General features: G+C 44.1%; 1 protein-coding gene across 2 annotated transcripts in view; it reads left to right on the top strand.

The window, feature by feature from the left end:
- Positions 1-13,616, top strand: part of KCNH8 (potassium voltage-gated channel subfamily H member 8) — a 388,105-nt gene that overhangs the window by 173,584 nt on the left and 200,905 nt on the right. For both annotated transcript variants that reach the window (XM_073333523.1, XM_073333524.1), the window contains exon 4: positions 6,040-6,167. In XM_073333523.1, the coding sequence (XP_073189624.1) occupies positions 6,040-6,167 (128 nt within the window). The remainder of the gene's footprint in view (positions 1-6,039; positions 6,168-13,616) is intronic.

Here is a 13,616-nt window from a genome sequence, read left to right as displayed (position 1 = left end):
CACTTTAGGAGGATAAAACATCTCTCCTCCCTGCTGCCAACCTGTTCCACTGGTATTATAACTTTTTAAACTGGTTTGCACTACATAGTGTACTAGGAGGCAGCAGTCCTATGCTGCAGCTGTGCCTGGCCGTAGGGATGAGTGCCAAACCACAAAACCCTATTTATTCCTTCTCCCTGCTTGCTCACACTCACAAAGGCTGAAAAAAAAAGTCCCGTGTCATTGACACCAGACTTGGCCATTGATATACGATAGTTTAAAATAGGGGTTTGCCAGCAAATGGGCTTTGCAGGTTGAATAGCCATTGTAAGCCAATAATTGTCCAGCTGTAGTCCATCACTTGTCGTCAGAGCTCTTCCTTGTGGTCTGCCGAATTAGACACTTTCAAACCCAAGAAATGGAGGACTGAGGTGTTGCCCATTGTGGTAGAGTCCATAAGGTTTTTCCTTCTGATTAGGGCCATACCAAATTCATGGCCATGAAAAACGTGTCCTGGACCGTGAAATCTGGTCTCCTCCCAGTGAAATCTGGTCTTTTGGGTGCTTTAACCCTATACTATACAGATTTCATGGAGGAGACCAGTGTTTCTCAAATTGGAGGTCCTGACCCAATAGGGAATTACAGGGGGGTCACAAGGTTATTTTAAGGGGGTTGCGGTATTGCCACCCTTAGTGCTGCACTGCCTTCAGAGCCAAGTACCCGGACAGCAGTAGCTGTTAACCGGGCACCCAGCTCTGAAGGCAGCATCCCGCCAGCAACAGCACAGAAGTAAGGATGGCAATATCATACCATGCCACCCTTAGTTCTGCGCAGCTGCCTTCAGAGCTGGGCAGCCGGAGATGGCAGCTGCTGACTGAGGGCCCAGCTCTGCAGGCAGCAGTGCAGAAGTAAAGGTGACAATAGCATAACATACCATCCTTCCTTCTGCGCTGCTGCTGGCGGTGGCTCTGCCTTCAGAGCTGGGCTCCCGGCCCGCAGCTGCTGCTCTCCAGCTGTCCAGCTCTGCCTGCAGTGCCGCTGCCAGCAGCAGCGCAAAAGTAAGGGTAGGAGTACCACAACCCCCCTCAATAACCTTGTGACCCCCCCAACTCCTTTTTGGGTCAGGACTCCTACAATTACAACACTGTAAAATTTCAGATTTAAGTAGCTGAAATCATGAAATTTATGATTTTTTATATCCTATGACTCTGAAATTGACCAAAATGGACCATGAATTTGGTAGGGCCCTACTTATGATAAAGTGGCCCATTGACTAAAAAGAGTTGCATAACTTCTTTTTATGGGCCCTGTGCTGTAGGCACTTACGCACTTGAGTAAGTTTACTCACATAAGTGATTCTGCTGAAGACAGTGGGGTTACTCCCAAGAGTAACTTACCTAATCATTTAAATGTTTGTAGGATTAGACCCTAAAAATTTTATGTATCTTCTCCCTCTGCTCCCACTGTCATTTCTAATTTGTGAAATAAATCATTTTCCTAGTGATTAAAAGGGATGGTTGTATGCACTTCCTGTTTTTCTGCTTTCTGACTTTGTGGCTGCTACATCAATGTGACACAGTATGTGACCTAAATAAAAAATGATTAAATAATCATTGGAATATACTTGATATAGGCAAGTATGGTTATTTTTAAGATAATTAGTATTATTTACCTATGCTTTTAGATTTCTCTGGCACTTGTCAGGGCTGCAGGTACACGTGTGCACACACTGAATGGGTCCTCTGTTTGTTCCTTTTTGTACTCCACCCTGCATTTTGTTCTATATAAATAAGGGTTCTTCTTTCGGTCTCTAAAGCATCCTCTTATGAGTTTATTTGGTTGAAGTGTGTGTCTAGACTACTATTGTATATTGAAATGCCGCTCATGTGATTATTTACATCAAACATAAATGTTCAGGATTTTTCTGTGTACTATGAATGAAAAATACTGTACAAAGGCTGGGTATTAATCTTCTCTCACACATATGCGCATGTGTACACACACACACACACATACGCATGACAGCTTCTGTAATAATTATCCATGAGTAGACCAGGAACATGATGCCATGCAAGGGACTCTGGGGGATCCTAGTGAGAAGAGAAGGTTCTTGTTCGGGAAACTTCAGGGATTTCTAAGTAACACATCCAGTTGGTGGATAATGTTTAATTAGCAGAGGAAGTGAAAGGAGTGTTATAAAGAGACATTATGGCTGTAACCACCACGTAAGGTCAATATTGAATCAGTGGTATAACTTTTATCTCTCACTAGATGAATAAACATTTCATTTTATAGTTCAGATTTTTAAGAATCACACTTCATTTAGGGAATAAGAATATTATAAACAAATAGTGTTCTGTACCATATCCACTGCTTTGCCCTACTCTGATGATGCAATGTATGGCTCAGTCAGCCATATAAGCTGAGCTTATGGGTCTTTTACATTGCGAGAGCAGCACAAAGCCACTGGAGCATGCCAATGAATCTGTCTTCTGATTTATGAATAAGGGGGAGATTTTCAAAGGTACAAAAGGGAATTTAGGCACCCAAAAGCCATTAACTTTCAGTGGGAGTAACAAATGTGGAAGACATTTGGGGCTTGATCTGGCATACACTTTTTCCACTGTCAACTTTGGCAGAAAGGATGCAGGATCATGCCTTTACTTTATATTTGGCAGTTTATTAGCAGGCAGTGCCATAGGCCTAATATTAAGATTTACCATTCTTACCAAATCTTATGTTTCTTGTGACATAATTTTCAATCTTAATACATGTGATTCTGTAGATGACCATGTATAAAAGAAACAGTGTAGAGGGCAGCATGAAGAGATGAAAAATGAATGATTGCTTCTGTCACAGGTGAAGAGGTGGAGTGAAAACTAAACTGGAAAACAGCCTTTCTAAGTGCTATTTTTTAGGTTTTTTATCACACAGGAAGGGGCATCTGAACAGATTTTCAGCCCCAAAATGGAGCTTTTTTTGGACCATTAATCTGTCACAGTACGTGGGGAGATGAGAAATCCTTTCAATTTTAAACACAGGATAAAAATAAAAGGAGTACTTTATTATGCTGCTTTTTATTCCAAACTGGCTATGTAGAAAGGAAGTTTTCTGTGCATTTTTTGTAATTTTTTGAAAACTGGGTAGTAACCAACTCTGTATTTTAAAAATTATGAAGCAAATTCCTTTGTTCTAAGGAGTGATTTGCAGACCTGGTACAATAGGAAATGATCAGGAGTTGCAATACTTCATTAAAAAAAATATACAGAGATTTCAAAAACACAATCAGTGAACAAGGAAGCTGAGAAGGAAATCAGGATTGACTCCTTCAGTGGTTGCATATGCAAGTTCACGGGGAGAAAAAGGAGATTTCAGAAACTTCCCTCATCCAGTATATATGTTTCAAGTGATGGTTTAAATGGACCAACAGCCTCATTAACTTAGCTCTTCTTTTTTCACAAGCAGATCCTTTTCATTGTCATCACTAACTTCTACTCTAGGATGGGAATTTTCTGTCTCATTTCTGTAGTATTTTTCCCAAATGTGTTCTATATTCCTTTTCCCTCCTCCTAGTGATCACTGGGACTTCTGTTGCTTGTACTCCTACTGATACAGTCTCTAACAAATAATGGAATCATCAGGCTCTGACTGGAGTCAAGTGCCGTGGGAAAGCTACACAAACATTCAAACTTTGTAATTCTAACTGCCACATCAGCTATAGAGCCTGACTCTGATATTGAAGCACTGAAAAAGATGCTAGAATTGGAGAGGGATGAAGATTCTGCAAAGAAAAAGAGTAGAACAAACCTAAAATAAGTTTTGAAAAAATTCCACAGAAATCACAAGTGCTCTCACACTAGAGCAGCAGTTGGGCCCCGATTCAGCAAAGTACTGAAGCACATGCTAAAGTGCATCCCTGTTTAGCAAAGCACTTAATCACATGCTGAGTGTTTCAGTGAAATGAAGTAAAACAGACTTAAATGAATGCTTAAAATGAAACGTGTTTATGTATTTTGCTGAATCGGAGCCTTTGGCTGTGTCTACGCTACAGGGCTTGCAGCGGTACAGCTGTGCCACTGTAACTGCGCCGCGGTAAGGTCTCCTGTGCAGCCGCTCTATGCCGACGGGAGATTATGCCTATGTCAGCATAATTAAACCACCCCCAATGAGCGGCCCTCCAAACCGCTGCTTTTGTCGGTGAAACTTATGTTGGTCAGGGGTGTGTTTTTCCACACCCCCGACTGACAGAAGTTTTATCGAGAGAAGTGCTAGTGTAGACAAAGCCTTAGTGATGACAAGGAAAAAGAACTACATGTGAAGATGAACACTGAGGTTAGTGGTGCTGTTGGTGTGTTCAAAAGTTCATATGCATCAGTCTTGCCTTGCAACATATCTCACTGTTATAACCTTGGCTTTGCTGAGAAGAGACTGCCATTTGGGCTAAATTATGTTGTGGATTATTTTATGTGAAAAAGTGTTCACTAAGGAATGGATGAAACTGTGACCAGAATGGGATTTGAACTCTGACAACAAAGGTTTGCTACCAAATCTTAGGTTCACATTAGGAAACACATATGGTCTGACTTTCAGAGGTGCTGACTACCAGGAGCTCCTATTGATGTTTGTACAGCTGCTCATCTCCCTTAAATGTCAGGATAATGCAATTGAACAGTTTACAATCCAGTCACCTGGTCCTACAAACATTTTACTTAGTTACATTACTCATATGTAACTTTGTTCAGATCTGCTTAATAATCCATAAGTTTGGAGTCTAAATGGTGGCCATAACTGATATGTGAACATGCCACAAAGGCAAAAGGGCAAGGATGGATATGGGGTACAGAGGTATAATTACCTGGCTATTCAGTGGGTGCAACAGCTTTCTGGGTTTTTTTAACTGAAATATAAATACACTCCTTTTTGGTTGGCTCTGTTGCATGAGATAAATGTAACATTCTTCAGTAAGAGGATGGGGGAGGTTGGCTCCCTCCACATTGCCTCATTAATGGTCTCATTCTGCATATTATGCTTCACATCAGTTCAGTAGATATCAAGGCTTCCTAACTTCTCCTGGGCAGACTTCAAGATGCGCAGCTTTTGGCTATTAATTTCTGACTGTGCTAATTGTACATTCTCAACTGTACATTCTGCATTGATTTTAATTAGACTTGCTTGACAAACAGATTCTTTCTATACTCCCACAATTCCTTTTCTCAATTGTGGTGGTACTGTTATTCTTGACATTTTGTAGAATATGGGGCAAACTCTGCTCTCCTTTACTCCAGCATCAATCCAAGGTAATTCCACTGACTTCAGTGGAGATACTCTTAACTTGCTACATTATAAGTGAGACCTGAATTTGCTTATATAATTGACAGTTGCATATATCTGAATAGGGGTGGCTGGGAGGAATCACAGACATTTCCAAAAACAATGTTTGATCCTTGTCCTTAATGGATTTTATGTCCATTAAAGAATGCATCAAGCGATGACTATGTGATAGGAAAAGTACAATTCTAAAGACATGGAAATGAGAATGGGACATTTGTAACCATCACACTTGCTGACAAGCATATATTGTCATTGTGGAAATCTAATGAGTTACGGCGGGGGTTGGTTTTCTTTTTCATCTTTTGTTTTTTATTACACCTCAACAGGGGGCATTCTAACTTTACATTTCCAACATTTTTTTCTTTTTTTAAACAAAAAGTAGTTGATGGAATTTTGATGAAGTGGTGATTAATCTCAGACACTGTTGCCTTTTGTCAGTGATCAGTTGCAATTTATTTTCTGAAAACGAAAAGGGAGAAAAAAATCTGTATTTTCCTATGTCTGAAGCCATGAGTTATAATGAATTGTTTTTCATTTGAGCAACGGCATTTGCCTTTTTATAGGAAAGTGGGTCTTGCTTCCCTTTCCTCTGAAATGGGGATATTTTGAGGTATACAACACTTACATGTATTCTTATTTGTATCAAACTCTAAAATGTCAGTAGTTCAGCTCTCGCAGGTTAAAGTGACACCAGCTGTTGTTTAATGGGCTCTCACTTTTATTCTACAGAAAAATGCAAAGGAAGAGGAAGAGCAGGTTCACATTTTGATTCAGCTCGGAGACGGAGTAGAGCTGTCCTTTATCATATCTCCGGACACCTGCAAAGAAGAGAAAAGAACAAATTAAAAATTAATAATGTAGGTGTAATGCATATGTTTCATTTTCCCTCCTCTTTTTGGCATATATGTTCCCTTGCTGCTGAAAGAGCAGCAGATGCACTCACTAGCTTTACTAATTATTTTTTGTTTTCTTTGACATACATATTTGCAGTTTCTTTTAACGAATACACTGAAAAAGATCAGCACATACATAAGAGAAATCCCTAATCACAGTGTTGTCATAGCAAGAAGATTAAGGTATATGGCAGTGCAGTGCAGAGCAGCAGGTAGATAGCTTTGGCTGTGGTATTTCATTTGCAGTTTATGAACCAGGACAGTGTGTTTAGTCAGATTATAAGTACAGATATTTTTATCAAAGGAAAAGGCCTTATGAAATTTCTCAAAACTTAATTTTAGCTTCCAGTTTTCCCTATATAATTGCTTTTAATACCTTTTGCTAGAAGATCCATGAATAGATTAAAGTAATAAAAACCTACATGTTACAAGAAATCGAGAAGGCTATTTCTCTGAGAAAACATTTGATTTGAATGTATCAAACTTGGTGCAGTACATAACCTGATGTGCTTGTAATTTAATTGCAGTAGAACTTTCTCTGTATTAAGAAAATCCTGGTGTTTATCTCAAAGTAACAGTAACTGACAAGTAAGTTAATAGAATACTCTGTGGATGTTGTATTTTTTTTAACTTTGTCAGTTTTGTTCAGCATCAGCCTTCTATTGTTATACTCCTGACTCCCCCTCCCAGAAGGTACAAAATAAAATAACTAAGTTCTGGGGAAAGCCCTTAGGCTTTTTTTAATATAAATTTTAACCAGTAAATCTAATAGCTAATTGTTACCATGATGCCCTAAATATCTACAATCTCCTTATCAGTCAATCCCAAAGCATGTCTATATGCTACACTGTGACAGCCCGTTTGCCAAAACTCAGAACCTCAAGAGCCAAATCCTCAGCTGCAGTAGACCAGCATCACACCATTGACACTGATGCTATTTACTCCAGCTGAGGCTTTGGACCCAAGTCTCTGACACCTTTTGAACTTTAACCCCATATGAGGGACTCCTTTGTTTCCCCACCTGCAAAGAGGTGAGTATTTAGAATCTTAGAGAGAATAGTCTTTCTGGGAATCTTAAAGCAATAGTACTAGTTATGCTTGTCCCACAACACTCCATGATGCCATATCAGCACATTTAGTCTCTGCTGCCATTAAGCAGGACTCGTGGGCTCTGTCTCTGCCTCCTCAGCCCAGTGAATAAGACTGACTGCCAATTAAACCTTTACAAAGGAATCCAATGTACGTGATCCTAAGGGTATGTCTACACTACAAAATTAGGTCGAATTTATAGAAGGCGATTTTTTAGAAGGCGATTTTATACAGTCGATTCTGTGTGTCCCCACACTAATGCACTAAGCGCATTAAGTCGGCGGCGTGCATCCACAGTACCGAGGCTAGCGTTGCACTGTGGGTAGCTATCCCAAGTTCCCGCAGTCTCTGCTGCCCATTGGAATTCTGGGTTAAGCTCCTAATGCCTGATAGGGCAAAAACATTGTCGCGGGTGGTTTTGGGTGCACGTCATCAGTCACCCCTCCCTCTGTGAAAGCAACGGCAGACAATCGTTTAGCGCCTTTTTTCCATGCAGGCACCATACTGCTTTCAGCAGACGGTACAGTAGGACTGCTAACCGTCGTCATCAAACCACCGCTTCCATTGCCACTCTGCTCTTCTGATGCTATGAATCCACCTCGCAGGTCCTCTGTATGACTGTTGTCATCCACCGCTTAATCTGGCACTCTGCTCTCCTGGTGGTCTCGCAGGGCCGCTTCTGCTGCAACTCTGCTCAGCTGCTCTTGTCTCGCCATACCGCGGCAAGTGTGCAGCCTGCTCAGCTGTTGTGTCCTAGCAGCAGACGATGCAGTGTGTCTGCAACACTGGTCATCCAACCACCGCTTCCTCTGGCACCCTGCTCTCCTGCAGATGCCATACCACAGCAAGCATGGAGCCCGCTCAGATCACTGCGGCAGTTATGAGCATTGTAAACACCTCATGCATTATCATGCAGTATATGCAGAACTTGCAAAAGCAGGAGAGGAGGCGATGGCAGCACGGTGACAAGAGTGATGAGGACATGGACACAGACTTCTCTCAAAGCACGGGCTCCGACAATTTGGCCATCCTGGTGGCAATGGGGCAGGCTTATGCAGTGGGATGCCGATTCTGGGCCCGGGAAACAAACACAGACCGGTGGGAATGCATAATGTTGCTGGTCTGGGATGATTCTCAGTAGCTGTGAAACTTTCGCACGCGTGAGGGCACTTTCATGGAACTTTGTGACTTGCTTTCCCCTGCCCTGAAGCGCAAGAATACCAAGATGAGAGCAGCCCTCACAGTTCACAAGTGAATGGCGATAGCCCTCTGGAAGCTTGCAACACCAGACAGCTACCAGTCAGTCAGGAATCAATTTGGAGTAGGCAAATCTACTGTGGGGGCTGCTGTGATGCAAGTAGTCAACGCAATCACTGAGCTGCTGCTATAAAGGGTAGTGACTCTGGGAAATGTGCAGCTCATAGTGGATGGGTTTGCTGCAATGGGATTCCCTAACTGTGGTGGGGCAATAGATGGAACGCATATCCCTATCTTGGGACCGGACCACCAAGGCAGCCAGTACATAAACTGCAAGGGGTACTTTTCAATGGCGCTGCAAGCACTGGTGGATCATAAGGGACGTTTCACCAACATCCATGTGGGATGGCCGTAAAGGTACATGATGCTCTCATCTTCAGGAACTCTGGTCTGTTTGAACAGCTGCGGCAAGGGACTTACTTTCCAGACCAGAAAATAACCGTTGGGGATGTTGAAATGCCTATAGTTATCCTTGGGGACCCAGCCTATCCCTTAATGCCATGGCTCATGAAGCCATACACAGGCACCCTGGACAGTAGTCAGGCGCTATTCAACTATAGGCTGAGCAAGTGCAGAATGGTGGTAGAATGTGCATTTGGATGTTTAAAAGCACGCTGGCGCAGTTTACTGACAAGGTTAGACCTCAGCGAAACCAATATTTCCATTGTTGTTACTGCTTGCTGTGTGCTCCACAAGATCTGTGAGAGTAAGGGGGAGACGTTTATGGCAGGGTGGGAAGTTGAGGAAAATCGCCTGGCCGCTGATTACGCTCACCCAGACACCAGGGCGGTTAGAAGAGCACAGCAGGGTGCGCTGTGCATCAGAGAAGCTTTGAAAACCAGTTTCATGGCTGAGCAGGCTGTGGTGTGACAGTTCTGTTTGTTTCTCCTTGATGAAAACCCACCCCCTTGGTTGACTCTACTTCCCTGTAAGCCAACCTCCTTCCCCTTCCCCCTTCGATCACCGCTTGCAGAGGCAATAAAGTCATTTCTGTTTCAAATTCATGCATTCTTTATTAATTCGTCACACAAATAGGGGGATAAATGCCAAGGTAGCCCGGGAAGGTTGGGGTGGTCGATGAGGGGAGGAGGGAAGGGCAAGGCTACACTGCACTTCAAAACTTATTGAATGCCAGCCTTCTGTTGCTTGGGCATTCCTCTGGGGTGGAGTGATTGGGTGCCCAGAGCTGCCCCCCACCCCCGCATTCTTGGGCACTTCGGGAGGAGGGCAGTTGGTTACACAGGGGCTGCAGTGTCAGTCTGTGCTTTTCCTGCACCTCAACCATATGCCGGAGCATATCAGTTAGATCCTCCATTCACCTCAGCATTGCATCCTGCTTCCTTTCATCACGCTACTGCCACCTCTCCTGTTGCTCCAGCCATCTATCCTCTCGTGTGTCCCTCCTGTCCTTGTGTTCATTTTGTGGTTTCCTGGACTCTGCCATTGCCTGCCTCCACGCATTCTGTTGGGCTCTTTCAGTTTGGGTGGACTGCATGAACTCAGAGAACGTTTCATTACGAGTGCTTTTTTTTTTTGCCTTCTTATCTGCGCTAGCCTCTGGGATGGAGTTGCTAGTTGCAGCATTGAAACATTTGCAGCTGCCGGAGGGAAAAAGGGAGCTTAAAATTGAAGAAGACACGTTGCCCATTTAAAAGGAGGGGCTGATGTTTTCAGGTTATCATGCAGCACAAACCCAACTAACCCCCCACACACACACCCAATTCTCTGGGATGATCGCTTCACCCCTCCCCACACCGCATGGCTAACAGCGGGGATGATTTCTTTTCAACCACAGGCAAACAGCCCAGCAGGAATGGCCACCTCTGATGTCCCCTTAATAGAATCATAGAATATCAGGGTTGGAAGGGACCCCGGAAGGTCATCTAGTCCAACCCCCTGCTTGAAGCAGGACCAATTCCCAGTTAAATAATCCCAGCCAGGGCTTTGTCAAGCCTGACCTTAAAAACCTCTAAGGAAGGAGATTCTACCACCTCCCTAGGTAACGCATTCCAGTGTTTCACCACCCTCATAGTGAAAAAGTTTTTCCTAATATCCAATCTAAACCTCCCCCACTGCAACTTGAGACCATTACTCCTCGTTCTGTCATCTGCTAGAGCCATCCTCTTTGGAACCCCCTTTCAGGTAGTTGAAAGCAGCTATCAAATCCCCCCTCATTCTTCTCTTCTGCAGGCTAAACAATCCCAACTCCCTCAGCCTCTCCTCATAACTCATGTGTTCCAGACCCCTAATCATTTTTGTTGCCCTTCGCTGGCCTCTCTCCAATTTATCCACATCCTTCTTGTAGTGTGAGGCCCAAAACTGGACACAGTACTCCAGATGAGGCCTCACCAATGTCGAATAGAGGGGAACGATCACGTCCCTCGATCTGCTCGCTATGCCCCTACTTATACATCCCAAAATGCCATTGGCCTTCTTGGCAACAAGGGCACACTGCTGACTCATATCCAGCTTCTCGTCCACTGTCACCCCTAGGTCCTTTTCCGCAGAACTGCTGCCTAGCCATTCGGTCCCTAGTCTGTAGCGGTGCATTGGATTTTTCCATCCTAAGTGCAGGACCCTGCACTTGTCCTTGTTGAACCTCATCAGATTTCTTTTGGCCCAATCCTCCAATTGGTCTAGGTCCTTCTGTATCCTATCCCTCCCCTCCAGCGTATCTACCACTCCTCCCAGTTTAGTATCATCCGCAAATTTGCTGAGAGTGCAATCCACACCATCCTCCAGATCATTTATGAAGATATTGAACAAAACCGGACCCAGGACCGACCCCTGGGGCACTCCACTTGATACCGGCTGCCAACTAGACATGGAGCCATTGATCACTACCCGTTGAGCCTGACAATCTAGCCAGCTTTCTACCCACCTTATAGTGCATTCATCCAGCCCATACTTCCTTAACTTGCTGACAAGAATACTGTGGGAGACTGTGTCAAAAGCTTTGCTAAAGTCAAGAAACAATACATCCACTGCTTTCCCTTCATCCACAGAACCAGTAATCTCATCATAAAAGGCGATTAGATTAGTCAGGCATGACCTTCCCTTGGTGAATCCATGCTGGCTGTTCCTGATCACTTTCTTCTCATGCAAGTGCTTCAGGATTGATTCTTTGAGGACCTGCTCCATGATTTTTCCAGGAACTGAGGTGAGGCTGACTGGCCTGTAGTTCCCAGGATCCTCCTTCTTCCCTTTTTTAAAGATGGGCACTACATTAGCCTTTTTCCAGTCATCCGGGACTTCCCCGGTTCGCCACGAGTTTTCAAAGATAATGGCCAATGGCTCTGCAATCACAGCCGTCAATTCCTTCAGCACTCTCGGATGCAACTCGTCCGGCCCCATGGACTTGTGCATGTCCAGCTTTTCCTAATAGTCCCTAACCACCTCTATCTCCACAGAGGGCTGGACATCTCTTTCCCATTTTGTGATGCCCAGCGCAGCAGTCTGGGAGCTGACCTTGTTAGTGAAAACAGAGGGAAAAAAAGCATTGAGTATATTAGCTTTTTCCACATCCTCTGTCACTAGGTTGCCTCCCTCATTCAGTAAGGGGCCCACATTTTCCTTAGCTTTCTTCTTGTTGCCAACATACCTGAAGAAACCCTTCTTGTTACTCTTGACATCTCTTGCTAGCTGCAGCTCCAGGTGCGATTTGGCCCTCCTGATATCATTCCCCTATTTCAACCAGGTGACCACAAATGATATCACTCTCCTGAGGATAACAGAGGGAGATAAAGAACGAATGTTGCTTGAATGCTAGCAAACACTGGGACCACATGCTGCCATGCTTTCGTATGCAATCATTCCAGACTACGTGCTACTGGCCTGCCGTGGTAAAGTGTCCTACCATGGAGGACTCAATAAGGCTACTCTCCCCAGAAACCTTTTGCAAAGGCTTTGGGAGTACCTCCAGGACAGCTTCATTGAGATGTCCCTGGAGGATTTCCGCCCAATCCCCAGACAGGTTAACAGACTTTTCCAGTAGCTATACTGGCCACGAATGCATCCCAAGTCTTCAGGGCAAATTAATCATTAAACACGCTTGCTTTTAAACTGTGTATTATATTTACAAAGGTACGCTCACCAGAGCTGCCTTCTCCTCCTTCAAGGTCCAGGAGCCTGGGTTGAGAGGGTATTGGATCCTGGGTGATAAACAATTCCTGGCTGTCGGGGAGAACGGTTTCTCTGCTTGCCTGATGTATGCTATCTTCAACCTCCCCCTCCTCATCACCTGTTGTGTGAGATTGTACAGGGGTGGGGCAGTGGTAGGGGCACCGCCTACAATTGCATTCAGCTCATCATAGAAGTGGCATGTCTGGGGCTCTGACCCAGAGTGGGCATTTGCCTCTTGGGTTTTTGGTAGGCTTGCCTAAGCTCCTTAAGTTTCAAGCAGCACTGCTGCGGGTCCCTGTGATAGCTTCTGTCCTTCGTGCCCTTGGAGATTTTTTCAAATATTTGGCATTTCGTCTTTTGGAATGGAGTTCTGATAGCATGGATTCCTTTACCCATACAGCGATCAGATCCCGTACCTCCCATTCGGTTTGATTCTGGGACTCCATGGTCACTTCTGCTGATGAGCTCTGCATGGTCACCTGTGCTGATGAGCTCGCCACACTGGCCAAACAGGAAATGAAATTCAAAAGTTCCCAGGGCTTTTCATGTCTACCTGGTCAGTGCATCCGAGTTGAGAGTGCTGTCCAGAGAGGTCAAATTGGAGCACTGTGGGATAGCTCCCGGAGGCCAATACCATTGAATTGCGTCCACACTAACCCAAATTTGACCCAGCGTTGTCGATTTCAGCGCTAATCCTCTCATTGGGAAGGAGTACAGAAATCGATTTTAAAAGCCCATTAAGTCGACAAAAATGGCTTCCTTGTGTGGACGGGTGCAGGGTTAAATCGATCTAACTCTGCTAAATTCGACCTAAACTGGTAGTGTAGACCAGGGCTAAGAGAAACAGAAACAAGACTAATTACTTAATTTTATGTGTCGAGCCCTGTTATTTCTCATAATTCCTTAAACCTGAGGGGCAATGACATATCACTGACCATAATAATA

The sequence above is a fragment of the Lepidochelys kempii genome, chromosome 2 (assembly GCF_965140265.1).
Source record: "Lepidochelys kempii isolate rLepKem1 chromosome 2, rLepKem1.hap2, whole genome shotgun sequence".
Taxonomy (NCBI): Eukaryota; Metazoa; Chordata; order Testudines; family Cheloniidae; genus Lepidochelys; species Lepidochelys kempii.
The sequence above is the reverse complement of the archived record's forward strand: the minus strand, read 5'-3'. Positions and strand labels throughout refer to the sequence as shown.